This window comes from Talpa europaea (assembly GCF_964194135.1).
Source record: "Talpa europaea genome assembly, chromosome: 14".
Taxonomy (NCBI): domain Eukaryota; kingdom Metazoa; phylum Chordata; class Mammalia; order Eulipotyphla; family Talpidae; genus Talpa; species Talpa europaea.
This window is the reverse complement of record NC_140082.1, coordinates 7,462,904-7,488,508: the sequence shown is the minus strand read 5'-3', so window position 1 is coordinate 7,488,508 and position 25,605 is coordinate 7,462,904. Positions and strand designations below refer to the sequence as shown.

Here is a 25,605-nt window from a genome sequence, read left to right as displayed (position 1 = left end):
TCTTTCAGTAAAGAATATCCTGTGGTGCCCAGGAGCACAGTGAGACAAAAAGTGGCCTCCAACCACAGTCCTTTCAGCAGCGAGCCCCGGGCTCTGTCCACATCATCCAACTTGGGCTCCCAGTACCAGTGTGAGAACGGCGTGTCCGGTCCCTCCCAGGACCTCCTGCCCCCGCCCAACCCGTACCCGCTGCCCCAGGAGCACGGCCAGATCTACCATTGCACCAAGAGGAAAGGTGAGTGGACCATCTGCCTGGTTCTCCTCTCTGCTTCTTCCTTCTTCGCAAAAAAACAAAAACAAAAACAAAAACCAAAAACAAACAAACAAAACCCATGCACCTTATATTTAGTTATTTTAGAAAAGTAAGCAAAACCAAACCACATAGAGATTCTGAGCCATTCAAACCATGCTGGTGCAACTAAAGGCTCCTTTGACATGTCTTTGCCTTATTCTAGCCCTTTCTTTGGGGAAAACTTATTTGAAATGCAGTCCAGACCTATATTATTCATCTGCACACATGTACACACACACACACGTGTATATACAAATAGTCTTCTTGGTACTTTGAACAGTTGATATGCTGAATGCATTTTGCAACTTGCATTTTTATAAAGATTTATTTTATTTATTAAAATAAAATAGCTCTTGGGGTGCACCCCAAGAGCTGGGGTGTAGGCCAGAGGTGCAGTGGTGTGTGAGGGAGGATTCACCAGAGGCAGAGTGGGGGGCAAATCAGACAGATCTACTGAAATAGACTGCTGAGGGGAGCAGCGGGGAGACAGGAAATGTCTGCTGCTGCACTATATGGGTTAGCCCCCTGGCTGGGGATCGAACTCAGGCTGCGGTGGCTGGCGATAGTTTCATAGCACTGAGACTTAACCCCTTGCACCACCCGGGAGGCCCTCTTCCATTTTTTTTAATGTTAGAACACATTTTAGAGATCTTTCCTTGAACCAAAGCTGCCTCTTTCTTTGTAGCTGCTGAAGAGGGTGACCCTCGGCAAGGCTGCTCCCAGTGTCCCCGGGAGTATTACAAGCCACACTGCAGGGAACCTCCTTTTCCCTTTTCAGATCAACACACTCACAAAACAAAAAATCACAACTGATTTTCTCTCCTTTGCATACACACTTCTTGGTTCTGTAGCTTCCTTTGCCAAATGTGAAATGGGTGATTTTTTTTCCTGAGTCATCTGAGCCCAAAGAGGTGAGGGTTAAGGGCTGACCCACACGGCGCAGCAGACCTCTCCTGTCTCTCCTGCTGCTCCCCTCAGCAGTGTATTTCAATCTGCCTGTTCTGTTCCCCACTCTGCTGGGTTGTTTCCTAAGGCAGAATTGGCGTGGTTGGCGTGGCTGGCGTGGTTGGTGTGGTTGGCATGGGCACTGTAGTTGGTTCAGCTTGCTGGAATAGTCACTTGGTGGAGCTGCAGATGGGCACACTGGGGCTGGAGAAACACAGGTTCGAGTCTCAACTCTGCCACCAGCTTCTTGTGTGACCTCGGGCAGGTGTCCTAGCCTCTCTGTGCCTCAGTTTCCCACTTTGTAAATGTGGCCGAGTTCCCTAGAGTGCCTGGGGAATGGCAGTGATGCTGGCCGGTGGGGCTGGTGTTACTTAAGAAAGCAAGTTCCTGGAGGGATTGAAGAGAAGGTTGCTCATCTGAGTGAAGGCTCGAGAAGACGGATTGGGACCATGTAGCCACATGTGGACACCAGTGGTCAGAATCAGACCATTGGGACGAATCCTACCTTTGCTTTTGGCCAAGTTTTGTGATTAGGGTGAGTGACTTAAACCTCTTAAGCCTCATTAAGAAAAAAATCTGTAGTTCTGGGTTCCTGGTGGAACCTGTTTCATGGGTTTGACGTGAAGCTGTCATAAAGATCTGCTGGTCCTGGGTGGAGCACAGCACTGGGCTCCCTCAGTAAGCAGCCCCTGTTTGGCTCCAGAGCCCCCAAGTCGATCTTCAGAGTAGCTGCTGGAACTTGCAGCTGCAGTAGCCAGCATGCCTTAGGAAGTCCAGCGCCCAGTGCCTGGATCGTCTTAAAAAACAAAAATCCTCACTCACAAGAACAGTGCAAATGATGCCAGGCAGCTGTCTGGAGCTGGGTTACGTAAGGAGAGTAACGCACTCACCAGCCTTGTGTTTTGAGGGGAGAGCAGCTGCCATAGGTCCAGGCTGGGGGCTGGGCCGGGTGAGGCTGAGATTCCACACTTACCTGAAGCCCATCCGAGCTCCTGGATCTCGAAGACCTGAACAGTATCATCCCGCAGGCCCCCTGGCCCGACTCCCGGCACGTCTGCTGCCAGATGGGCTGGCGACCAGATGCCTGCAGGCACGCCTGCCTCTCCGGGCCCCAGCACAGGGTTCAGAGAGTCCCCTGGAGCACAGGCCCCAGCTCGGGGAGTCTGTTGCATATTCTATTTAAGGGCCTCCTGCCCAGCGTCCACACCACAGTGCAGGCAGGAGCACGAGTCGGTGGGTACTATTATTAACCCACTTCCCAAATGGGGAAACTGAGGCCCCAAAGGTAGACTGAAGTGGTTCTTGAAGGTGGAATTTGAACCCAGTCTAGTCTGCAGACTGCCTGCCTGAGCCACCTCGCTGTTCCGCCTCCATAACCTTTGCTTCTCAGCTATAAACTCCACAGCCGTCTCCGCTGGGGTCTGCTCCTGAAACGGGGTCTGCGCCTGGAGTGCTGATGAGACGTGCACCGGGTTTGAGTTAGGCTGCTCTGTCGATTAAATTAAGGCCAGACCAAAAGAAGGGGAGGAAGAAGTCACAGAGAATCAAGGCGCTTTTTTTGGGGGGTTGACTATTTATGGCAGCATCTGGCACGGGAGCTCCTGGTGGCCGGGCCGGCCGCTGGGAATTGGGCTGATGATGCTCTGATGATGCTCTTTACGTGACGTGAGCATCGCGCTCTGGGCTGCTGGGCGGGGTCCTCCAGGGAGCGCAGGGTCAACTTGAGGTGGCCGCCGCTGGAGAGCTGGAGGCGTCGGCTGGCCCGTGGCTGGTCCCTGCAGCTGGGACGCTTTCCGGCTCTGCAGCCCTGAGCATGTGACTTAGCGTTCTCAGCCTCAACTCCCTTTTCTGCCAGAAGGGATTTTGCAGGGTTGTTATGAGAGGAAATGGGATGCAATGACATCAGGCACCCCTAAAATAGTGCTTGGTACAGAAATGTGCTCAAGGAAAGTTTTAGAGCCTCTGTCCTGGTCCCAAGCGGCCCGGCCCCGGGTTGCAAGCAGGCTGGGTCTCTTGACTCATACATCACTGATTAGGCTCATGATGGGACGCTTCTCAGCCAGGTGAAGTGCTTCGAGGTGGGGCATTGGGTGGAAGAAGGTGGGTGTCAGGGAAGAAGCTAAGCAGAGCTCTGTGGAGAGCAGGTGAGGAGTCGGTGTCCGTGGGAAGAGACAAGCAGGTGTGAGGCCCTTCAGAAGATGGGGAACCTGTTCCCACCAAGAGGGTGCAAAAGCTGGGGTGACTGCAGCCCAGGTGGAGGGCAGAGGGGTGGGAGATGAGGCCTCAGCTTGCCCAGTGCCGGCCGGGCAAGTCACAGGGAGGACCTCTGCTACAGTGGGCTTAACCTGTGGTGACAGAGGAGGCGGTTGTTTTGAAGCCACTGCTGCGCTGTGATAACGGGGGACTGGGTGCACCCTCCGTGCTCTGTGGAGCGCCTGTTGCCCATGTGAGATGATGGAGGTTCAGGCCAGATGTAGGGGGAGGAACTGAAATGTGGGGGGATCAGGACTTAATGGCTGGTTAGAGATAACAAACTCAGAATCGTCTTTTTATGCACGTGGACACCAAGGCTCAGAGAAGCTGAGTCACTTGCCCAAAGTCACTCAGCCAGTCAGCAGGCCCGCCCCCAGCTCACCGTGAGCCTGTGCTCTCGAGGTGCATGAAGTGGACACCCCGTGGGACTCCTTCCATCGTCCCAGAAAGCTCTGGCCTTCTCTCCTCTCTTCACCCCCAAAAGGGAGCTCCCAGTGACAGGGAACCTTCTAGCTGTGCTCCGTCTGTCTTGCCTGCCTCGGAGACAACAGAAAGCAATTCATCACCAGCCTCCATTGTAGAGTGATAAGGAATCAGCAAGGTTTCCTTCCAGTTTGGGATTCCCGTGAAGTGATAAGTCCTTGGGTGGCTTGCCCCCGGCCCCTGCGGCCTCGCTATCTAACTTCCCCTCATTGTCTGTCTCCTTTCCAACAAGCCCAGCAGGCAGGCGCAAAGAAATGTCAAAGGGCCAGCAGGCCAGAGGGCTCCCTTGTGTTTGGACCCAGCTGTCTCCAAACTATCTCTCCCGATGGATTGAGCCGAAAAGCCGGGAAGGTCTTTTATCAACGCCATTCAATCAAATCGAGGACTCGGGGCCTGGGAGACCACTTGTCTGTCTTTCTTTTCCCTCCTGCCCTGACAGACCTCACCACCCCCCAGCCCCCCCCCCCCCAGCCCCCCCCCCGCGTTAGAAACCACAGGCAGTCCAAGTCAAGACTGCAGTGAAGCCACTGCTGACTTGATATTCGGAGGGAAGTCAGTGGTGGGAGGGGAAGGGCGTTTGGTTATCGGAGAGGACTTTGCAGGGATCTTGCCTCGAAGCTGCACCCTTTCTCCTCGGGATCCTCCACAGTTGTTGCACCTGGGGAGATGCCTGCCGCCATTTTGCCAACAGAGGCTGAGGAGGTTGGGTTAGCACCCCAGGACTGTGTGGTGGTGGTGGGCAGATTGGGGTGTCCTCACCCAGTGCCTGCTAGCGCACTTCCCATGTGCTGCACTGTGTGGGTGCTTGGGAGCAGGGGCAGCAGAATGGCCAAGGTCCCTGCACCCCTGCAACTTGGGTTCTCACTGGGGGAGACAGGTGATGAACAATTGAATAAATTGAATGATTTCAGAGAGCAGCTGAGAGATGTGAGTGGAAGTCTTGGTTCCCAGTCAAGGATCTTCCCCACAGTATCACTAAGAACTAACAACCTGGGTACACTAAAAAAATCCCTATATCCAAAAAATCCATCCATTCTTCCATCCATCCATCCATCCATCCATCCATCCATCCATCCACCCACCCACCCATCTATCCATGCAGTTATGCATCCATCAGTCCATCTGTCTTTCCATCCATCCATCCATCCACCCACCCATCCATCCATCCGGGTCAAGGTGACCACCTTTTCATATTTGAACACAATGGATTTCATGAAAGCTGAAAGGCTGGGGTCAGCCGTCAGAAGGAGCACTGTTTTGTGAGTCAGAAGACCTAGAGTTACACTTCCACTTCCGGCTTCCTGAGAGTCACTAGATGGGGAGTGGCCACTCACTGTAGTGCCTCAGGGGTGTCTGTCCCAGAAGACTTCACATCGGTCTTTCAACAGGAACTCAGTCACTAAGGGAAATGAGCCATTTGGGACTGGTGATGCTCTTTGCTCAATGGCATTAGTGATTTGAAAGCAACTCCGCCAAAACACCTTCAATAATTGGAGGACTCTCATAGTCCTTCAGCGTGCAAGGAGGCTAGACAGAAGCTAGAGCCACGTGTCGTGATCTTATTCCTACAAGGAATTCAAGTGTCACCCCCAGGTAGTCGAGACCTGAGACTGGAATGGGCCAGTGGTTTGCTCAGAATCATACCAGTGACAGGTAGAGGCCCTAAAATCTGGGTTCTGGATTCCTCATTCAGGCCGTGTGGTCCAGAACCCACAGCATCTAGAACAATGCTGGAGACCAGGGTTCTGCTGTCATCAGTGGTCAGAATCAGGAAGTGCATCACTATTGTCCAGGAGACTCAGCCGGGCTCATGCCAGTGGGGATGGAGACCCCTGCTAAACGTGCAGCATCCCAAGAGGAAGTCGTGGACGCATCTCATGGAAGACTTGACATTTGACTGTTGCCCTACCCAGGCATGGGAGGTGAACGTGACTTGGCCGGGAGGTCTCTGCTGTTGATCAGTTATCGGGTTCCCAATAAAAAGAAAGAAACCCCACCAAAACCAAAATAAACACCGAGATTACGTCCAAGGCATTTATCACGACTGACCTGAAATTTGGATTCTGGCTTTGGAATTTCTTTACAACGTGATGAGGCCTGGGAGGAATGTGAGAATGCAAGGACTTGCTTTCATCAATAAGCCAACTTCGGACTTTCTGAGGACTTTGCATCAGATCTTTGGGGTATTAAAGACTGGAATGTGTAATTTTACGATTTTCCAAAATGGGCTCCGGCCTTTTTCATATTATTCTTCCTTTTTCACTGTAACAAATCTGGAAGGGGATCAGAAAGTCGGGAAGGGTTCGTTTGCTTTGTTTTTTTTCTCTTGCCAAGGGTACCCTGCGGCTGTGCTTTCTATTATTGAAAAGGGGAACGCCCTGGTTAAATGGAAAACCCAAAGGTTACAATTCCAGCAACAATGGAAACATTCAGATTTATGGATCTGGGGGCTGGAGGGAAGTGTGGAGGGCAGGCATTTAGGGAGGAGGTGGCTGGCATGGGCGAAAATCGAAGAGTGTGGCAATGTTTTCAAGATGCCAGAAAGGCACCAGCTGAAAGGTAAAGGAATGTGGCCACCGGCTCATCTGGACGTCTTCAAACATCTGCATGGTTGGCATGATGGAGGCAGAACACCTGGAAGAATGACTCTTTCACTTTTGTTTTTGGGATCAATGTTTGGACGTCCTATGGGGCCCAGATGTGTCCCAGAAAGACTCCAGCGAATGTTAAATGTGCCTGCTGTTAAGTGGTGAACGCCTAGCATAGAGGCATTTTGTTTGGGGAGATTTTTGACTTACCTGTGGGTGTCACTTGGACGGTGATGCCAGTGGAGGTGTTTGGGGGAATCCAAACCCAACCTGCCCTACCCCAGTCAGGGAGCTGTTTGATAATCCAGCCCAAAGACAAAGATTTATTGGGGGGTGAATGACTGACTTGAGGTTTTATAGAGGAGCATCGCCTCTGAATCATAAAGTGCTACCTCCCTCCCTCCCGGGGTGGGGTGGATGTGATGCGCCTGTGTTGGAAGCGTGTCCTCTCCACGGTTGAGTCCAACATGCACCCTGAGCCCCGGCAGCCGGTGACCCTGAGCTGGATAGCGGGTTGGAGAAAAACTGACTGAAAATGACTGTTTGATATTAGAATTATTTTGGGTCTTTATTGAGAAGTTTGATGATATCTTCTTGACCAGAAATATGCCAACGGACTTTAACTCTTGTTTATGTCGTCTAGCCAATGGTCAGATTGGTTTTAGTATACGTTGTTGTCTCACTGAAAGCAGCTGTTTCCAAGCAGCAGTGGATTGCGTTAAGTGAGGACTTCTGATGCCAGAAGCCTGGACAGTCGGAAGGTGTGCAGGCAAAGTAAGGAGACCTTGTCTGGATTCTAGCCGCTGCTTCTCCTAGCTGTGCGACTTCAGGAAGGTCACTTCTCCAAGCCTCGGTCTCTGTGAGTCAGGCATGAAATCAACCTCCTTGAGGAGTTACTGTGAGTCAGAGTAAGGTCGCAGAGGAGGATTCAGTGCTAGTTACATTTCCTCGCTGGCTAGACCCTCGTGCTGCCCTCCCACCACTGGCCATCACAGTGGGTTGCGAGATTGTCCCGAGTTTCATTATTCTTCACCCACCCAAAGACAAAGATATATATTTTTTTTAACATTTATGCATTAGAAAGAGATTGGAAGATGAGGAGAAAAACAGCTCTAGTTTAGGGGGTGAAATCACAGCCAAGGCAAGGATCTGTGTTGAGGTTGACCCCTTGGTAGGAATTCCCAAGGACTGCACCCCTGGAGGTGGTGACCCTGGGTCAGGTCTGCTGTGAGATGACAGGTGGCGTCTCCCGTGCTGAGGGCTGCGGGGAGAGCGGCCCCCTCGAGTGCCTTTCCCTCGTAGCTGCCTAGTGAGCTACGAATTACCATCTCGGATTCAGAAGTGGTGAAATGCGAGGGTGGCAGCCCCACTGGCGTCACACAGATGTTCGCTGGACGAGGCAGATACAAACCCAGACAAGGTTAGCCTTCTTAAACCGGGGGTCTGGATTTTAGGGTGCCCTTGTATTTTTTCTAGAGTCTAGCACTTCCGTTAGTTCCCAAAGGAATCAGTGACTCCCAGGCGGTGCAGGAAGACCCTTTGTCAGAGACGGGGAATAAGTAGCGCCTACAGATGGGATTGGCTTGTTCAGCGGGAGAGGGGGAATGGCGTGTTAATTTGTGCTGACTCCGCAGGGGTCAACCGGCATCACTAAGGCAGCAGGAGAGGATTTGGGGATTTGAGCTCTCATTTGTGTTTTTCCTTTGCCCATTCATCCTTCCACGTTGCACAAGTGTTTATTACACGTCTTCTCTGTCGAGCATGGTGTGGAAGAGCAGGGACTTTGTAGGAGTCCCTTAGATTCCGAGCCCAGCTCCACTGTTCAGCCCTTGGGCAGGTGTGTTAACTCCTCTGCGTCTCCTTTCTCTGCTCTGTAAAATGGGCTTCATCATAGAACCCACTTCAAAATGTTGTTGTGAAGACGTAAAGGGTTCCCTTCTGGAGAAAGCTAGAAGAGCCGGAGGCGGATTAAGCACTCTCTGTGTTTGCTTCTATTGACATCATTGATGCTATTGTTGTTTTCATCGATAGGTACATACCTCATCCTGGGAACGTGGGGATGGGTCAGTCAGACAATGTCTTGCCTTCATGGAGTTCACATGCCGGGGAGGAGGGAAGATAAGGATTGTTTCCTGGTACCGATTCTGGGCCAAGGGCTTCCTCTTTGTTTTCCCACGTCATTGTCAACACTGTCCTTTGTTGAAAGGAAAGTGCTCTCACTGCTGCCTTTCCACTTCACAGACGAAGCAACTGAAGGTCATGGCCTAGACGCCCATGGCCCGTCGTCTTGCCTGAGACAGTCCACCCCTTCTTAGCAGAATGGCGGTTGGCACTAACACCCTCCCAGGCTTCCTTCTGCAGTTCTGTGGCCACCCTGACTGTCTCGGCCTTCCCCTGTGGGCTTCTGCTCTGGGCCTCAAGGTTCTCTCTCCTCCTGTCTCCGCAGATGAAGAATGTTCCACCACAGACCATCCCTACAAGAAGCCCTACATGGAGACATCGCCCAGCGAAGACGACCCCTTCTACCGCCCCAGCTACCCGCCGCAGCAGGGCCTGAGCGCCTCCTACAGGACAGAGTCGGCCCAGCGGCAGGCGTGCATGTACGCCAGCTCCGCGCCGCCGCCCAGTGAGCCAGTGCCCAGCCTGGAGGACATCAGCTGCAACACGTGGCCGGCCATGCCCTCCTACGGCAGCTGCACCGTCACCACCGTGCAGCCCATGGACAGGCTGCCCTACCAGCACTTCTCCGCCCACTTCACCTCGGGGCCCCTGGTGCCCCGGCTGGCCGGCATGGCGAACCACGGCTCCCCGCAGCTCGGAGAGGGGATGTTCCAGCACCAGACCTCCGTGGCCCACCAGCCTGTGGTCAGGCAGTGCGGGCCCCAGACTGGCCTCCAGTCGCCTGGTGGCCTTCAGCCCTCGGAGTTCCTGTACTCTCACGGCGTGCCAAGGACCCTGTCCCCGCACCAGTACCACCCGGTGCACGGCGTCGGCATGGTGCCAGAGTGGAGCGAAAACAGCTAAAGCCAGGGCTGCTTCCTCACAGACATTCACGCGCGAGCGAGAGGGAGAGAGACAGCAGCCGAGAGCCCCACGGACGAGACGCTCGTGCCCGACACTGATCTGATCAGTAGCTTGAAATCACAATTCGAAAAATGTGACTTTGCCGATTTGTCTCAAAACTGAAAAAAGCAGAAAAAGATGCGCGCCGCCCACCCGCGGCTGCACACACGCCCCGGCCGGCCGCGTCCACGCCTCCGCCAGAGCCCCCCAGCAACTCCTGTCCGTCTCCACCAAGTCTCGCCCCGTCGAGTATCCTGTCCTGACGCCGTCTCCTCTGTCTGGGTGTTAATGTTGACGTTGTTATATAATAAATAATAATATATTTTTTTCCTTTCATTTTCTTGACGGGACCCAGTCCCTTATTTTGGGGGAGGCCTAAGGCAGGTATGTCTCCAAACATGTACTTGTGGGGTCCCCCTCAAAGACAACACCCCCAAAGCTAAAGTTGCCACCCTCCCCTTGACGAAGAAATGACCTACCTCTACCATGTGATGTTATGGAAAAGAGTCGGGCCCCAGCCTGTCTTGGACCTTGTCCTCCCAGCCCCGTCCCCAGCTCGGCCGGGCCTCCCGCTGAGCAGTGGAGTCGGGAGAAGGCAGGACCCCATCTGGCGTCCTATCTCGGCCCTCCCGTCGGCCCAGATCTGTGTCTCCCCAGCCGCCTGTCGCTAAAACGTGGCCTATAGCTTCCCGACCGGAAAGCTTGCTTTGAAAACTTAAAAAGCCTGGTTTACACGCGGGCCGAACTGTGATAAGCAAGGAGCAAGCTCTGTGCTGACAAGAGTTGTGGAAAAGCCAACATAAATATTCTTCCAGATAAAACACAAAGCCAGCCCCAAGCTTCCCAGCCTCCAGCGCGGACGACCCAATCTGGATGCAAAGCCAAGTCCACGGTTTCTCCAGAAGAGGCGGGATGTCCTCTCCCAAGAAACCGCGCCAGTGCCAAACGTCGCCCCCAAACTGTGGTTATTGAAAGCAGAAAACAGTATTAAAAAAAAGTGTGTAAGTAAAATGTTATTGCAGGGTTCTTCAGATGTAATATTTTACTGGTACTATTTATTTATAAATAGGAATTCTAATTAAGTAATGACATGAAATGAATCCAGCAGGGGAGCTGGCCAAGAGCTTTTAATTTTATTGATACTCAAAACCAAGTTTGCATTGTTTTTTTTTTTTCTTTCAATGTGCTTTGCTTTCTTGATTAAAAAAAAAATGTTTTTTTAACTGACCCTAATAAAGAGAACAGGGTAATATGTGAGGCTGAGTACGTCCAATTACGTGAGCGTGTGTGAGTGTGCTGGTGTGTGTGTGTCTTTATGCGATTATGTCTTTTTATGTTGCTAAGGGGGGGAGGGTGAGAATTAAGTACTCGTTCTGTGTATTTGTGTGCCAATTAATGCCTAATAAATACCATCTGCTTTAAAAAGTACAAGGGGCTTGAATACCCTTTTTTCCTCGCCCTGTGTTTTCTCCTGATTGCATCAAGGGGCAATTAGCGCGGCATGTAGGAAGGAGATGTCTTGCATCTGAGACTTTTTCACCCAGTCTTCTTTCTCCCGCGGGCCTCAGGGGCATTTGGGACCCATGGTGCCAGCCGGATTTGGAGCCGAAAACAGTCTTGTGCTGTTTAGCGAGGGGGACGCATTCTGAGGAACGTGTTCGTCTTTGCGCGAACATCGTAGCGTGTCACTACACACACACATTGGTGTGCGGCCCGCCCCAGGCCGGGCCAGCTGAGCTAATGGGGACCACGCTCGGATGGGAGATGCTCTTGGGGTTAAGTGACACGTGAATGTTTATGCACCACTCATGTCCCTGGAATGGAGTTATTTGCTTTAATTGAATTTGTGTCATCATTGGGATGGAGACGTCGTCAGGCGTCCTCACTGGCCAAAACCCGACGTGGGTCCTGCTGTGTGAACACCCGAGCCTCGGTGTCTCTTTCTTTGAATTAACTCCTGGAAGCAGGTGTTTGGGAGGTCCCGGTGGCAGCCACCTCGTGGACCATCAAAGGAGCAGATATTTTTTAAAACCCCAGGCATTCAGGATTTGCCCGTTTGTCCGATACAACTCAGACGGGGGCACCGGTGGGGTGGGCATGAAGTGGTGAGTAAATGCACGCCGGGGATTTTTCTCTGTGTTTACCATTTTCATGCCTCTGAGAACCATCAAATAGGTCAAATCCCTGGAAACAGGATCAGTTAGCTTGATTACAAATGATTCATTTAATCAGGCCCCCCATGACCTTTCCCAAGCAAAGAACTCCTGAGAAGTGTGAATTAATTATAAAGAAATGACCATTATAAAGAAATGACCGTGCTGCTGCCTTCAAGCACAAGAGAGAAACTAGGTCAATGCCTCCTTGTCCCGGCGGAGACTGGATCAGTGAAGTTTTGCTGAATGAACTCTGAGCGCTCTAGATAGGTGTTCGTTCTTGAGGGGTTTTGAAAAATAAAGGCTGACTTGGAAAAAGCTACCTTCTGAACTAGTTTCCCAGAGACACGAGACAGTCTGTCTCACTCTTTCACAAGAACATCTCACGAATTCTGTCTGGGTCAACACCCCTAGCCCCAGCAGGCAAACAGCTCCCATCCTGGGGAGTCGCTAAAAATGGTCACAGTAAATTTCATAAATCAGGAGAGGGTGCGAGAGCTCCATTTTTTGTGTGATGAAGATTCCTTGTCATTAGGGATCGAGTTAATAACGTAAAATCTAGTTTCCTGCTGGAGTTTGTGAGGAAGGGGGCAGCCTTGTCTACCTCGAGGATGGAGGGATGGGCCGGGGTCCGCTGGGGGGACATCCCTGGTCAGTGACAGAACTGGGTGCAATGTCAGTTGTCAGCTAATGGCAGAAACAGGGGTGCCTGGATGCTTTGCTCTGATCCCCCCATTGGGGAGTACAGCTTGTCAGTTACTCCTTTGTGGGTCAGGCTGCCATCCTGGGCTGGAGGATCCGTCTCTCGGTAACAATCGCAATGTCCACGTGTGTGCACACATGCATCAAACACGAACGCATGTGCAAACACTTCAGTACACACACTGCACACACACATTTACACTCACTTAACCAGGCAGGTGTGTTAAAGCAGCACACTTGGTCCCCGCTTTCAGAACGGTGTTGGGGGGACAGCCTGGTGTGCAGGCGGAGGCAATGCCTGGTGTCCCCCACACTTCAGGCAGTAGCAGGCACAGTCGTGAGGTGTTCACATTTTGACCACAGGCGGTTGCCAGTCCTCAGATCAAGCAGCGTGATTATATGGTCCCACCCCTGGGGTGGGGGCATAATCTGAGCCCCGTTCTATAGATGGGGAAGCAGAGAGTTAGGTGATGTGTCCAAGGTCACCCCGCTTGTGAGTGGCTTGACCACTGCTGGGCTCTGCGTGTGTGTGAAGGGCAAATCCAAGCCCGCGGCCCAAGGACAGAGCAGAACGTGGGAGCTGACGGGGCGCACAACGGGGCGCAGGGTGTGCAGGCCAGTGTTCAGCGCCTGCAGGTGGCGTGTCCTGGTTGCTCCAGTCTCTGGGAAAGTGGATGTTGTGACCGGGTGGCGGCTGGCCGACTCAAGAGGGCAAGGCCTGTTGGCTCCTCGGTCTGGGTCACCCCGCCAAGGCCCTGGTGCTCACATTTGTAAAGTCGGGGTGACAGGATCTCCCTGCAGGCCTGGGCTGAGTCGTCTATGGAATATACCCAGCAGGGCCCCAGTCCCCTCTGCAGGTACCAACGGGTGTCAGTGCCTCCATGTCTCCCTTGGGAGACTGTGTGTCCCCAAGACAAGGCAGGAGAGCCCCCTTCTTTCCCTACCCCCTTATCGTCCACCACGCTGCCTTCTTGCTTCTCTGACTGTGGCTCTTCTCTCGGGATGGGGGAGGTGTGTGAGGGCAGGAACCCCGTGGGCTTGTTTGCTTGTATTTTCACCCCAGCTAGGTCCCGATTGAACTAATAGATGACTGGGCAGATGTGCCCGTTGGCGTCTGCCTGCAGGCCCTGGGCCAGCGGCTCACCCCCGTCTGCTTTATTCCTCCCCCACCTCTAACCACAGACAGAGTGAAGGGGGCAGTTCAGAGCCAGTGACAGGCCACCTCGGGCATCCACCCCGACGGAGCCACCTTCATAGTGCACAGCCGCCGGCCACCGGACCACAGCGCAGGCTCCAGAAACCTTTGTTTCTGCTCAGGAGCCTGTAAGTCAACCGAGCAGCCTGCAGGGGACCAGGTTCTGCTGGTCTTGGCTCGGGGGCCTGGCATCAGCTAACAGGCTTTCGGGGGGTTGGGGCTGGTTGGTCTGGGCGCCCCAGCGCGGGACGACCTGTCTCTGCTCTGCGTGACTTCTCATCCCCTGGGGTCCGGGCACCCATTTACCTTCAAAGGCAGGATGTGCACCCGTGTATGTAAGTCATACAAGTCGCTGTGTCAGCCAGGGGTCGGTCCACCGGAGACGCAGTGACGGACACTCAGGTACGCAGTGAGGGACTGAGGCGAGGAAGTGGCTTGAGGCTCCGTGGGGGCTGGCGGGTAAGTCTGACCCCCACGGGCAGAGCATTAGAAAGATCATTGAGGCTTCAATAGCAGGTGCTTTCCTCGCAGCTCTGGAGGCTGGAGGTGTAAGATTAAGGGGCCTTCGGGGTGGGGTCCTGGCTGGCAGAGGACCTGCCCCCTTTGCTCTGCATCCTTGCCCAAAGGGGCCTTTCCTCTGTGCACATGGAGGGAGGCAGAGAGGGGCCGGGATGGGGTCCCGGGATGGAGGGGCACACTGATCTCCTGTCTCTTCTTGTATGGACACCAGCCCAACAGGATCAGGCCCACCATTATGACCTTATTTAACCCTTGTTGTCGCCTTAAAGGCTCCCCCCCCCATACAGTTGTACTGGGGGTTAGGGTTTCTATATAGGAATTTGGGGTCAGGGCATAATTCAGTTGGACTCAGATAGGTTGGAACTCTCAGACCTGCCTGAGACTGCTGCTACCAGTGGCATTTCTTCTTTTTTTAATCAACTTTTATTGGTTTGCCATTCATTGACAAAACTTTAATTTGGGGAGAACAGTTTCACACCTCAGTGTGTGCATATAGCTTTACTTGTTCTCCACCACAGCTCCAGGGCCACTGCCCCCTCCTCTTCCTGTCACCTCCTTCTCCGTCCCCACTGGTCACCACCATGTTCTTCACAGAGTCTAAGAGTTATTTTTGTTGGGCTTTGCCAGTTTGTGTTCCTTAGAGATGTATATTCCACAAATAAGCGAACCATCCAGTAATTTTCAATTTCTGATTTATTCTGCTTAGCATCATCACCTCAAGATCCATCCATATTGTCCCAAAGGGCATGGTTTCATTTTTCACAGCTGAGTAGTATTCCACTGAGTAGACGTACCACGATTCCTTTATCCACTCATCTGTCGATGGGCATTTAGGTTGGTTCCGCATCTTGGCCATTGAGAATAACACTGCTGTGAAGAGAGGGGGCATATATTTTTTCATATTAGCCTTTGCATAGCCTTTGGGCTGGTGTCTAGCAGTGGAATGGTTGGATCGCAGGATATTTTAGCTTTAATTTTTTAAGGAGTCTCTGCACCATTTTCCATAGAGACAACACCAATTTATATTCATGTTGAGTGGTGAAACAGACAGAAACTGCTAGTGCTCATTCAGTCTGGTCCTTAACAAAATTTAGTGCCTTACAAATGGGGTCCCAAGATTGTCTCTTTATTTTAATCACGAATCTTCAGGCTTCCCCTTACCCCTTTCAAAGCTGCCACCATCCATAGGTGTGCAGGTTGCTCACGGCATAGCCCTCAAGCACATCATCCACACGGCTGGTCCATCTGATGGTGCCTCTCAGCATTGTGCAGTGCTCAGCCTGCCCAACTGTACTTGGCAGCCCTGTGCCATGGATACTGTCAACTATTTTCTTTAAGGCTGCACTAAAGCTGATAAGAACTTTGCTATGAAACCACTTGGAGATCTGCTGGCCTTCAGGTAAGTGATGTGGCCAAGAGGAAGGGGGTGCTATTGAACTCTGCTGAGTCACAAGTCAGGTATTCTTCAGGTTAACAAGTTTGCCCTTAAAAATACACATCCGAAGAAGAAAAATCCAGTGATCATAAGGGAATACGGGGCAGAAGCTTTCATTTTGCTCTCTCACTACCCGTGGCATAGGCAGGGAAACCCTGCCTTCCTGTTGTTTCACACAGTTCACATCACCGTACCAGCCAGAAGTCGAATACCGGTGGCTTTTCCCTTCCTGTGTCCTCTCCGATTCGTTTCTCTGGAGAACAATGCAGTTGGAAGGAGAGAAGCAGCCAGAGAGAAAGAGAGACACACACACACCGAGAAACCTGAGGAAAGCTTCTACCTTGCTCTAATTTCTGAAACATAAAAGCTATTCTTTTAGAGTAAATCCATTTTTTCCCTGTGGCATTAAGGATAGAGAAATTCCTAGGAAAATAATTTGTCAAGTTCTGACTGATCAAAGATACATATGAAAGGACCCCACATTTTTTCTTCCCCAGGAAAAAAACAGCCCCCATCTCAGCTCGGAATGAATCGGCAATTCATTTACTTACTGTCAGATAAAGCAGCGCAATCCCCGTCACATCTTTAACTGGGACGAGGCCAGAAGGAAGCAATTCTGTGCCCACCGAGTGTACAAGCTGGGGGTATGTTAGTGATTAAGGGATCCTGGCCTGGGGGAGGCAGAGAGATATGACTCAGATTCACAAAAGCACCATAAATCTCCCTCCTTTATTCAAAATGTGTGTTTTATAGTCGTTTCCTGGCCAATTGCTGCCTTGAATAAATATATAACATATCTGGATTTAACTTTCGGGCCCAGAGCTGGGGTTTGTCTTGAGGGCCAAGTATTCTTGATGTTTCCAAGAGCTAGCAAGGAACAAATAATGAAGCCCTCCGTCCCTCCTGACTCACTGGCCACAGCCTACATTGAACATAAAAATAGAGGTTTTGGTGCTGTTTGGGCAAAGAGATAAAAACACACCCGGGCAGTTGAGCTAATTTCTTGTATTCTTCAAACAGACTCTCCTCTACCCACGCATGCCACCCCCTGGCCTCCCGAGTCTGGCTCATACCAATGGAGTTGCAAATCTGAGGGCTGTTGACTGCGTTTGTTAGATCTACCGAGACTGACATTTGGCCCAAAATGTTGTCTTGGAGGATCAAGAGTTTACAAAAGGCTTAGATTTCCATTAGCGCTGGAGACACCAGGCCCCTCCATGCCCACCGAGCTTAAAATGGGCCAGGGAGAGGATGAGAAGACAAGGCATTCATTCCCTCTTCCGCCTCTGTGCCAACCCTTGAGTTGAGTTTGGAGTTCCAAGCCCAGCGCACCTCCAGAGTCTGTGTTTCAAGGGCTGAGTGTCTGCTAAACATTGGATACATCAGCACGCACTGGCCTCAGACTTGCCTTTGAGCTTTTTAGACATTGGTGCTAAAACAGAGAGCTGTTCTGCCACAGGTTTCCCCAGGAGGTATGTAGGGGCCGCTCCGATGACCATTTCACAGGTGAGCAAAGGGAGGCTGGGGGTGGTCACTGGCCCCGGGGCTCCTTGCCGGGCTGGACAAACACTTTCACTTTCTCCGCCCGTCATGCTGGGCACTCGCTGAGCAAGCAACTGCAAAGCCAGAACAATGACACGGTCCCTGCCTTTGAATAGTTCTCGGTCCCGTGTGACACTGAGTATCTCGTGTCTGGATTCCTGAGAGTTAGCTCAGCGCCTGGCAGGAAGTGGGCGCTCAGGGACTTTCTGCCAAATTCCCGAATTCCTGACAGACCGACTGATCTAAGTTGGAGAGAATGTTAATCCTGATATATATACATGCAGAGGTCAGTGGAGACGCGATTTCTCAGGGAGAATTGCACTCAAGAACGCTCTGTGGTCAGAGACGTTTGCGGGAGGGGCGGGAGAAACCCACAGCCTTTGCGTTTCCATAGAGCTTCGGCCTCTTGGTGTGGACCGAGGCACCGGGGCCACGGATGGAGGCCTGGGGGGTGGCAGACCAGAACCAGGCAGCCTGGAAGGGGATCCCAACGCTGCCACTTCTCAGAGATGCCAAATCTTTTAAGTGTGTAATCTACTTTTCAGCATAAGAGGGTTGTTTGTGGGTGAAATAAGCCTTCACTTGCACAAGAAGGAGCGATTAGCACTGGCTGTGCTTACTGTCTAGCTCCTGTCTATTTTCATAAAGAATCTTCGACTCTTGCAAAACTAAGTGCAATTCACACACAGCCGCTCGTAAATCAATAAAGCCAACTGTGATTAGCACACGTCAGTGAGTTCCATTTGTTCTGCTGCAGCAGGTGGCGGTTTTCCCAAGTGGCCACAGGAGCATTGTTGTCCCTCTGTCTCTTCTGGAATGGTGATGCTTCTCCCTCATCCAGTGGGAGTGTCTCATTCTCCCCTGATTGTGGGCTGGACCTAGTGGCTTCGTTCTGGTCAATAGAATATGACCAGGGGAGGAGCAGTGCTCCCTGAAACTAAGGACAGAGTTAAAAACAGGGGTGGGAGGGTGCAGGGGTGACCTCCCCAGCTGGAAGCTGCCCAAGGTTAGGTCATAAAAGATACAACTTCTGCCTAACTTGCCCTGACGTTGGGACACTCACTTTTGCAGTTCAGCGGCCATGCTGGGAGGAAGCCCAATGAAACTGGGGGAGAGAGGCACCTGGAGGGAGAGGAAGTCCTCAGCCCAAAGCCAGTCCCCCCACACCCAGGTCTGGCCTTCAGGTCATTCCTCCCCCAGCTCTGGACTTCATGGTGCCAAGACCCTTGTCCGGGCCAAGTCCCACCCCAACTACTGACCCACAAAATCTAGGAGCATAAGAAATGGCTCATTCACACTAAATTTTAGGGTATTTGGCTCCTCAGCCATTGGAACTGGAACATCCCGTGTAGTTAATAGAAACAAATTTGGCTCTGAGCTTCCTCGCTGCCAAAACAAGGAGAGAATTATAGTTAGTTACCAGAGGCCGAGAGTGGGAACAAGATGAACACAGCGAGACATTTGCTGAAAACCGGGAGGGAGTTTCCCCTGGGGTTCTTGTAAAGATGATGTAGTGCTGTGTAATTTTTTGGTGATGTTCTTATACCATCATGTTAAACCCAGGATGGATATTATAGGGCTGTTTCTACAGGGCTTCCCCGATGTGCTGTAAAACTCCAAGCCACAGCTTGCACAATCCAGTGGTCCAGAGGCTGAAATGATCCAATCTGGTTCCCAAGGTCTTCTCAGGTCTGGCTTAATCTAGGCGGTGATTTTGGAGAAATCAGAATGCAGCCGAAGCCAGGCCTTTAGTGCCAGTGAATCGCCACACAGAGGTGACACTCGGAAGCATTTGTTGAATGAAGACAGAATAAATGGTTGTACATCAATCAGCGGTCATCAAAAGATTTCTCGTAACCGAAGAGTGCAAAAATACCCTGGTTAAAAAGGCAAGAAATCAGCTTTGGAAACAGGATTGATCCAGGTTCAAATCCCACCCAGCCCTTGGCTTAGCCCTAGCCCCTAGGTGAGTTACTTAAGGCCTCTGGTCTGTTTCCTGAGGGCTGAGCCAGGGAGGATAGTGGCGCGGCTGTGGCCCTGGAGTCGGAGCCAGGGTGAGTTTTAAAGGCTCGGGGTGGGAGAGCTGAGGCCCCTGTGAGGAGTCACAGGGCTTCTCCTTTGCTGTACCCCCCACCACTGGTTCACACTCTCTCCCAGCCACTTGAGAAAGACAAGTTTCGGTTTCAAGTGGTTCCCCTGGGAATGGGGCTCAGGTAGGCAGTGGGGAGGACCCTCTCTCCAGCACTCAGGGCAGAGCTAAAAACAGGCCAGGCGGGGCTGGGGGAGGGGGCGACCGCCTCAGGCTGCCCTTTGGGGAAGCAGATCAGCCAGGGTGCCCTGTCCTGGAGGCCCCGCCTCTTCCCCTCCCCCACCCCATGTCAGGCCTTCTCCCGAGGAGGGAACTGTAAGTACTTTAGACAACAGGCCGATAGTGTCAGGAGAGATGGATGGGACAGGCACCTTATCTCGCTTAAAGAGACACGGCAGGCTGGCCTGCTGCCTCCCCCGCTCCTTTTCCTTCTCAGGCTGTGAATTCAGTTTTCTTCCAGACACGCACACACATGCGCACACACATGCGCACACACATGTGCACACACACACACAAGGACACTTGCACCCAGACCCGGGAGGCTTCTTTCTGTTTCTCAGTTCAGCTCACCTCATCCTCCCCGTCTCGGCTCCTAGCCTCATCACTTGGAAGACCGAGGATGCAGCCAGGACACAGAGTGCACACAGATTGCATCTTAGGGGACCGGGAGTCGATTTTGGGAAATTTGAGGTGGGGCAAGAGGAGGGGAGTATTTCTCAGCTGAATTACCTAATCACTGGGAATGATAACATTCTGATAGCTAAGCCCTGGCCTCAAAGTTTTCAATCATTTTGTCTGGGGAGTGGTCTAGGCATCTATGTTCCATAAAGGAAACACACACCCACACCCCTTGGTGTTTTTACATCCAGAGTTGAGTAAACCAGCTTCTACAGTCATGTGTCACTTGATGATGTTCACGTCAACATCAGAGTCTGTGCGTGACCCTGGTCTTCACTGTGCCCAACAGCCTGGGTGTGCAGGAGGCTCTGCCATGCAAGTGTGTGTGATCACCCTCTGTGACATTTGGACAACAGTGAAAGCACCGAATGATTCACTTTTCAGAATGTCTCCATCCGTAAGAGGCATGTAACTATAGCTATCTTTGGGAATACTATGCAGCACCGCAAAAGGATAAGGTCAATGTGCCTGCATTTATATGGCCAGATTCCCAGACATATTGTTCAGCGAAAGAAGCCAGCTGCAGAATCATATTTTCAAGATGGTGCCATGCACTACACAAAACAAACCAACTCACCTACTGGAAAAGTTCACATACCAATACATGCGCATACCACATAAGACAAGCTAACGTATGAGGAGCAGGGTAGGTAAGTCAGACATAAAATGGGGTCTGCAAAGGTGCATACACTCCAAAAATGCTCTCAGTGCTTGCTTCTTAGGAGACCTTGCGGGGACCAAGCTGGGGGGAAGGAGCCATGTGACCTCATGTGAAAGGTTAATTTTTTTTTAAGCAAAGAGAATGTATTCATGACTGTTTAAGTTAATTAAACAGGAAAACAGAAAACATTGGAAAGCTGGGGATAGATTTACTTAAGGCGGTCAGACTCCAGTGAGGTCAGAGAGTGCCGGGGACACCAGGCAAGAGCAGCTGAGGCCTGGGCTTATTTATGTATTTAATATCACCCGCGGCCCCGCATGCCCCCCCAGTGCTGCAGCCTCCCAAAGCTGCCACGTCTGCCCGAGCAAGGCACAGCTGATTGGAGCAGAGGCTGACAGCAGCTCATTTTATTAATAAGTGTCACGTCCAGGGAGCTTACATTGCCAGATCTCTCTCCCTCCCTTCCAAGAAGGCTCCTGTCAATGATCAAAGCTGTTCTGTGTTTCTAGGCGGGGTGGGGGAGAGCAGAGGGGGCCGGAGGCTGTCCCCACCCGCCAGGCGCTGAAGATCCCCACCTGGACTGGAGAGGGGAGAGGCGAAGGAGTGAAGCAGGCCCAAGGCTGGGAGTCAGGAGGCCCCCCCTGTGGGAGGAGGCTCTCTAGGGCATCTTCTCGCCTTCACGCATTCAGGCATTTCCCGTTGACTGCACACCTACTACGTGCCAGGGCCTGTGCCCAGGTGATGACTGACCCTTGGAAGCCTAGGGGGATAGAGGCACCTATCCCCAGACCGTTGAAAATCTGTGCACGACATTGGGCTCCAGCCAAGAACGTAATGATAGCCGTCCCTCGGCATCCATGTGGGGTTTAAGATCAGGGTCCCCCTCTATCCCCCTGGACTAAAATCTGGGGATGCTCCAGCAGTTAGAGTCCTCCCTTCCCACTTGCAGGCCCAGAAGTTGCGGATTCAGGCAGAAGACATCTAGGATTGGTTGACTGTGAATGCAGAACTTGCTAGCAGAAAAGCATCCAGGAAGAACTGGACCCACACAGTTCCAACCCATAATGTTCAAGAGTCAGCTACAATGGTCTCTGTCTTCCGTGAGACAAATAAACATTAGTTTCTCCACTCAACAAGAATCTGTTGGACACCTACTATGTGCCAGTATTGGCCAGAGGAGTGTAAGAGGCGGGAATGGGCCACTGAGCAGATTTTCTGATCCAGCAGACCGGGTAAAGGAGGAGAGAGTCCTGGAGCCCTCAGTGGCTGTTGCAGGCTTTTGTTGGGATTTACCAGGCACACGGCAGGCAGGGGTGCTGGGGGGCCGGGAGGCTGGCAGGCCTCCCAGCCCCCAGCAAGTCTTCACTCTATCTGGACTCTCCGGCCTTCTCTCTGCTTCTCTCCTGGTTTTCTGCTTCTCTTCTCTGCTTCTCTGTTTCTGCTGGCGTCCCCGTGACGCCGCCCTTAAAAGCCCAGTCTCAGCCCAGGTGAATCCCATCTACCTACGCCCACACCCCACTCCAGGTGCCCGCCATCAGGCATGCGTTCGGGACCGCAGGGTTCCGTCATCCATCCCAATGGCCAGAGGGCAGACAAGGCTGATAGTTTTACCTTACCCTGCAGGAGGAGAGGGGAGGTAACAGGAGTGATGCCAGGGATTATTAGCAGTAGCAGCATATCAAACACATGCATAACACATACTAGGCAGGCACTGGGCTAAGCTTATTTAACCTTTAAAACCAGCTTATGAAGTTGATTTTACTCTTCTCCTGACACGTGAGAACACTAAGGCGCTTACCGAGGTTAAGGAAGTTGCTCAAGGCCTCACAGCTGGGAGGTGGCAGAGCTGAGTTTGAAGCCCCTGCAGCCTGGCTCAAGAGTCTGCTCTTACTTACTCTGTTATGCCTTTGGTGAGGAACATGGGCTCTGTCCCTGTCCTCTTGGAACTAAAAGGCAGGGGGTGGGGACTGGAGAAGTTAGACTCAGGTTAATTACCTCTAAACATGCGTGATTTAGGTCATGTTGTGGGGACGTAGTGAAGGCTGCGCAGAGAAAATATTCATTAAATTGTGATTTGAAAGATAAGGAGTTAATTAGCAAAAGTAAGGAGCAGAGGGGCCTCTCTGGTGGCGCAAGGGGTTAAGCAATGCACTATGAAGCAATCCGCAGCCTCTGCAGCATGAGTTCGATCCCCGGCCGGCCAGGGAGCTACCCACATGACTCAGCAGACCTCTCCTGACTCGCCCGCTGCTCCCCTCAGCAGTGTGTTTCAGTCTGCCTGTTCTGTTCCCCACTCTGTCTCTGGTGGATCCTCTCACCCCCTGTATCTCCGGCCTGTACCCCAGCTCTTGTATACATAAATAAATACATCTTTTTTAAAAAAATAAGGAGCAGAGTTCTCAGGGCAGCGGGAATAGGATGTGCAAAAGTCCTGAGGTAGTGGCTAAGCTTAACCAATTCTTGGAACGGAGAGAAGTCAGTGTGTGTAAGGACAGGACAGAACACAGAGCAGGTTTTCTGATCCCATGCAGACTGGGTAAAGGAAGAGTCAGAGTCCTCAGTGGTTTTGCAGGTTTTTATTGGGGTTCATCAGGTACGTGGCAGGCAGGGGGGCTGGGAGGTCTGCCAGCAAATCTTCACTCTATCTGGGCTCTCTGGCGTTCTCTGCTTCGGGCTTCTTCTTTTGGCTTCTACTGCTTCTGCTGGCGTCCCCGTGACGCAGCCCTTAAAAAGCACAGTGTTAGCGCAGGTGTACCCACTTCAGGTGCCCGCCATCAGGCATGCATTCAGGACCACAGGGTTCCCTCATCTATCCTGATGGCGGGAGGGCAGAGAAGCCTGATTTTTTACCTTACCCTACAGACAGGGACAAGGAATTTGATCCTTCCTCATCCGAATATGGAGAGCACGGCTGGGTTTTCAGCAAGGGAGCCTTGGGAGACACTCTTCAGTGGAGCAGGAGCAAAAGTGGGAACAGAAAGAGCGGACTCTTCACTCACACAGGGGGAGCCAGGGGTGAGGGTCTCCTTGTCTTCATACCCATTCCCTTCTCATCAGCACCTCTGCTTCCTCTCCTCCCACATCCCCCTCCCGAGCCTGGGTGTCCACACCCACTCAGGTGTTCTGTTTTCTTTTTCTTTTCTTTTTTAAAAAAGATTTATTTATTTATGCAAGTACTAGGGTACAGTCAGAGGCACGGGAGGGTGAGAGGATTCTTCAGAGACAGAGCAGGGAGCAGAACAGGCAGATGGACCGAAGACACTGCTGAGGGGAGCAGCAGGCGAGGCAGGAGAGGTCTGCTGCGCCATGTGGGAATCTCCCTGGCCGGCCAGGGATCAAACCCACGCTGCAGAGGCTGCGGACAGCTTCACAGCATGGCACTCAACCTGCTGCGCCACTGGGGAGGCCCAGGTGTTCTGTTTTCTGATCTATGCCCACCTGTAACCTCAAATTGTTTTGTGCCCAGCTGCCTTGGCTCTCCTAGTAGATTGGGGCACAGATGACTGGCCACCCCACTTTGAGGCTTCTCAGGGCAGACACTATTGCTTCCTTCCCTTTTTTCCTTGTCCTGATCAAGGTAGCGATATGCCCATGGAAATTCCTTTTTTTCATTCGTTGAGTAGTTATTTTTCCCATTTCCCTTGCAGCAAGAAGCAGACACATGATGAAGTTCAGGCCAAGGAAACATGGAGGAAACCTACTGGGGTGCTTCTAGGAAAAGTTTTCCCTATTGTCTAAGGGAAACAACGTTCTGTTGTTCCTTCCTCCCTGATTTGGACATTGGAGTGAAGTGTGATGTTTGGTGATCTGGCAGCCATGATGTGATCATGAGACAATGCAGATAAGAATAGAAGCCAACATAGTAAATATGGTGAAGAAAGAAGATTGAACAGTTTGTGCCTTTGACAAAATTTTGAACAGCTGCAACAGCTTTTGAAATTTTTGGTAAACTGAAGACTTCTTGTTAAGAAGTTTAACATACATTTTAATATTAGTGTGGCTTATTTGTCTATTATTTGTAGCTGGACACATCCTGAATGACAGAGCATTACAGAGAAGATAGGAAACCCCAAAGCTGTCTCTTTCCATCCCCTTCTTGGGCTGAGAAGGAAATTAAGGCTAGGAGAGGGAAGGGGGCAGATACAAGGTCACACAGCAAGTCCTGGCAGCGCCGAGGGCAAGAACTTCTGTCTTGCTGGTTGTAAAGGCAGGACAGGACACAGTGCAGGTTCTCTGATCCCATGCAGACCGGGTAAAGGAGGAGTCAGAGTCCTCAGTGGGTTTTTGCAGGTCTTTTATTGGGGTTCACCAGGCATATGGCAGGCAGGGGTGCTGGCTGGGGGACTTGGAGGCTGGCAGGCCTCCCAGCCCCCAGCAAGTCTTTACTCTATCTGGGCTCTCTGGCGTTCGTTCTGCTGCTTCTTGGCTTCTCTTTCGGCTTCGGCTTCGGCTGCTGCTGCTGCTGCTGCTGGCGTCCCCATGACGCCGCCCTTAAAAGCCCAGTCTCAGCCCAGGTGAACCCCATCTACCTACGCCCACACCCTACTCCAGGTGCCCGCCATCAGGCATGCATTCAGGACCTCAAGGATCCATCATCTATCCTGATGGTGGGAGGGCAGAAAAGCCTGACATTTTTCCTTACCCTACACTGGTTTAAAAAGAATTCTAGGATAGTCCAGCCTGGGATTCTGGTTTGTGATTCCATGGGTCACAGTGAATGACAGGAGCATTCAGGAAATCTACATTCTCACTCAATTTCCTGTGTACCAAGATGCCAGTCACAGGGAGAGAAGTCCCATCTTTACTATTGACATAAGACATTAGCTCAGGTCTGTGGTCCAGGGTTTGAGAAATGTCACAACTGGGTATAAAGATAGTAGGCAGTAAGGAAGGAAGATTGTCATCCATTCATCTACCTATCTGTTCATCTGTCTGTCCATCTGTACATTCACCCATCAAGCATTTATTCAAAAGAATATTTACCGAGCGCCCCTTTGCATCAGGCGC

General features: G+C 51.8%; 1 protein-coding gene across 1 annotated transcript in view; it reads left to right on the top strand.

Annotated features, from left to right (window-relative positions):
* TBX5 (T-box transcription factor 5) overlaps nt 1-9,585 on the top strand; it is a gene marked incomplete at its 3' end in the record, with an annotated part of 40,205 nt that extends 30,620 nt beyond the window's left edge. Inside the window, exons 7-8 of the mRNA XM_084253917.1 lie at nt 9-235; nt 9,008-9,585. Coding sequence (XP_084110043.1) covers nt 9-235; nt 9,008-9,585 — 805 coding nt within the window. The remainder of the gene's footprint in view (nt 1-8; nt 236-9,007) is intronic.
* Between the last annotated feature and the right edge of the window lie 16,020 nt (nt 9,586-25,605).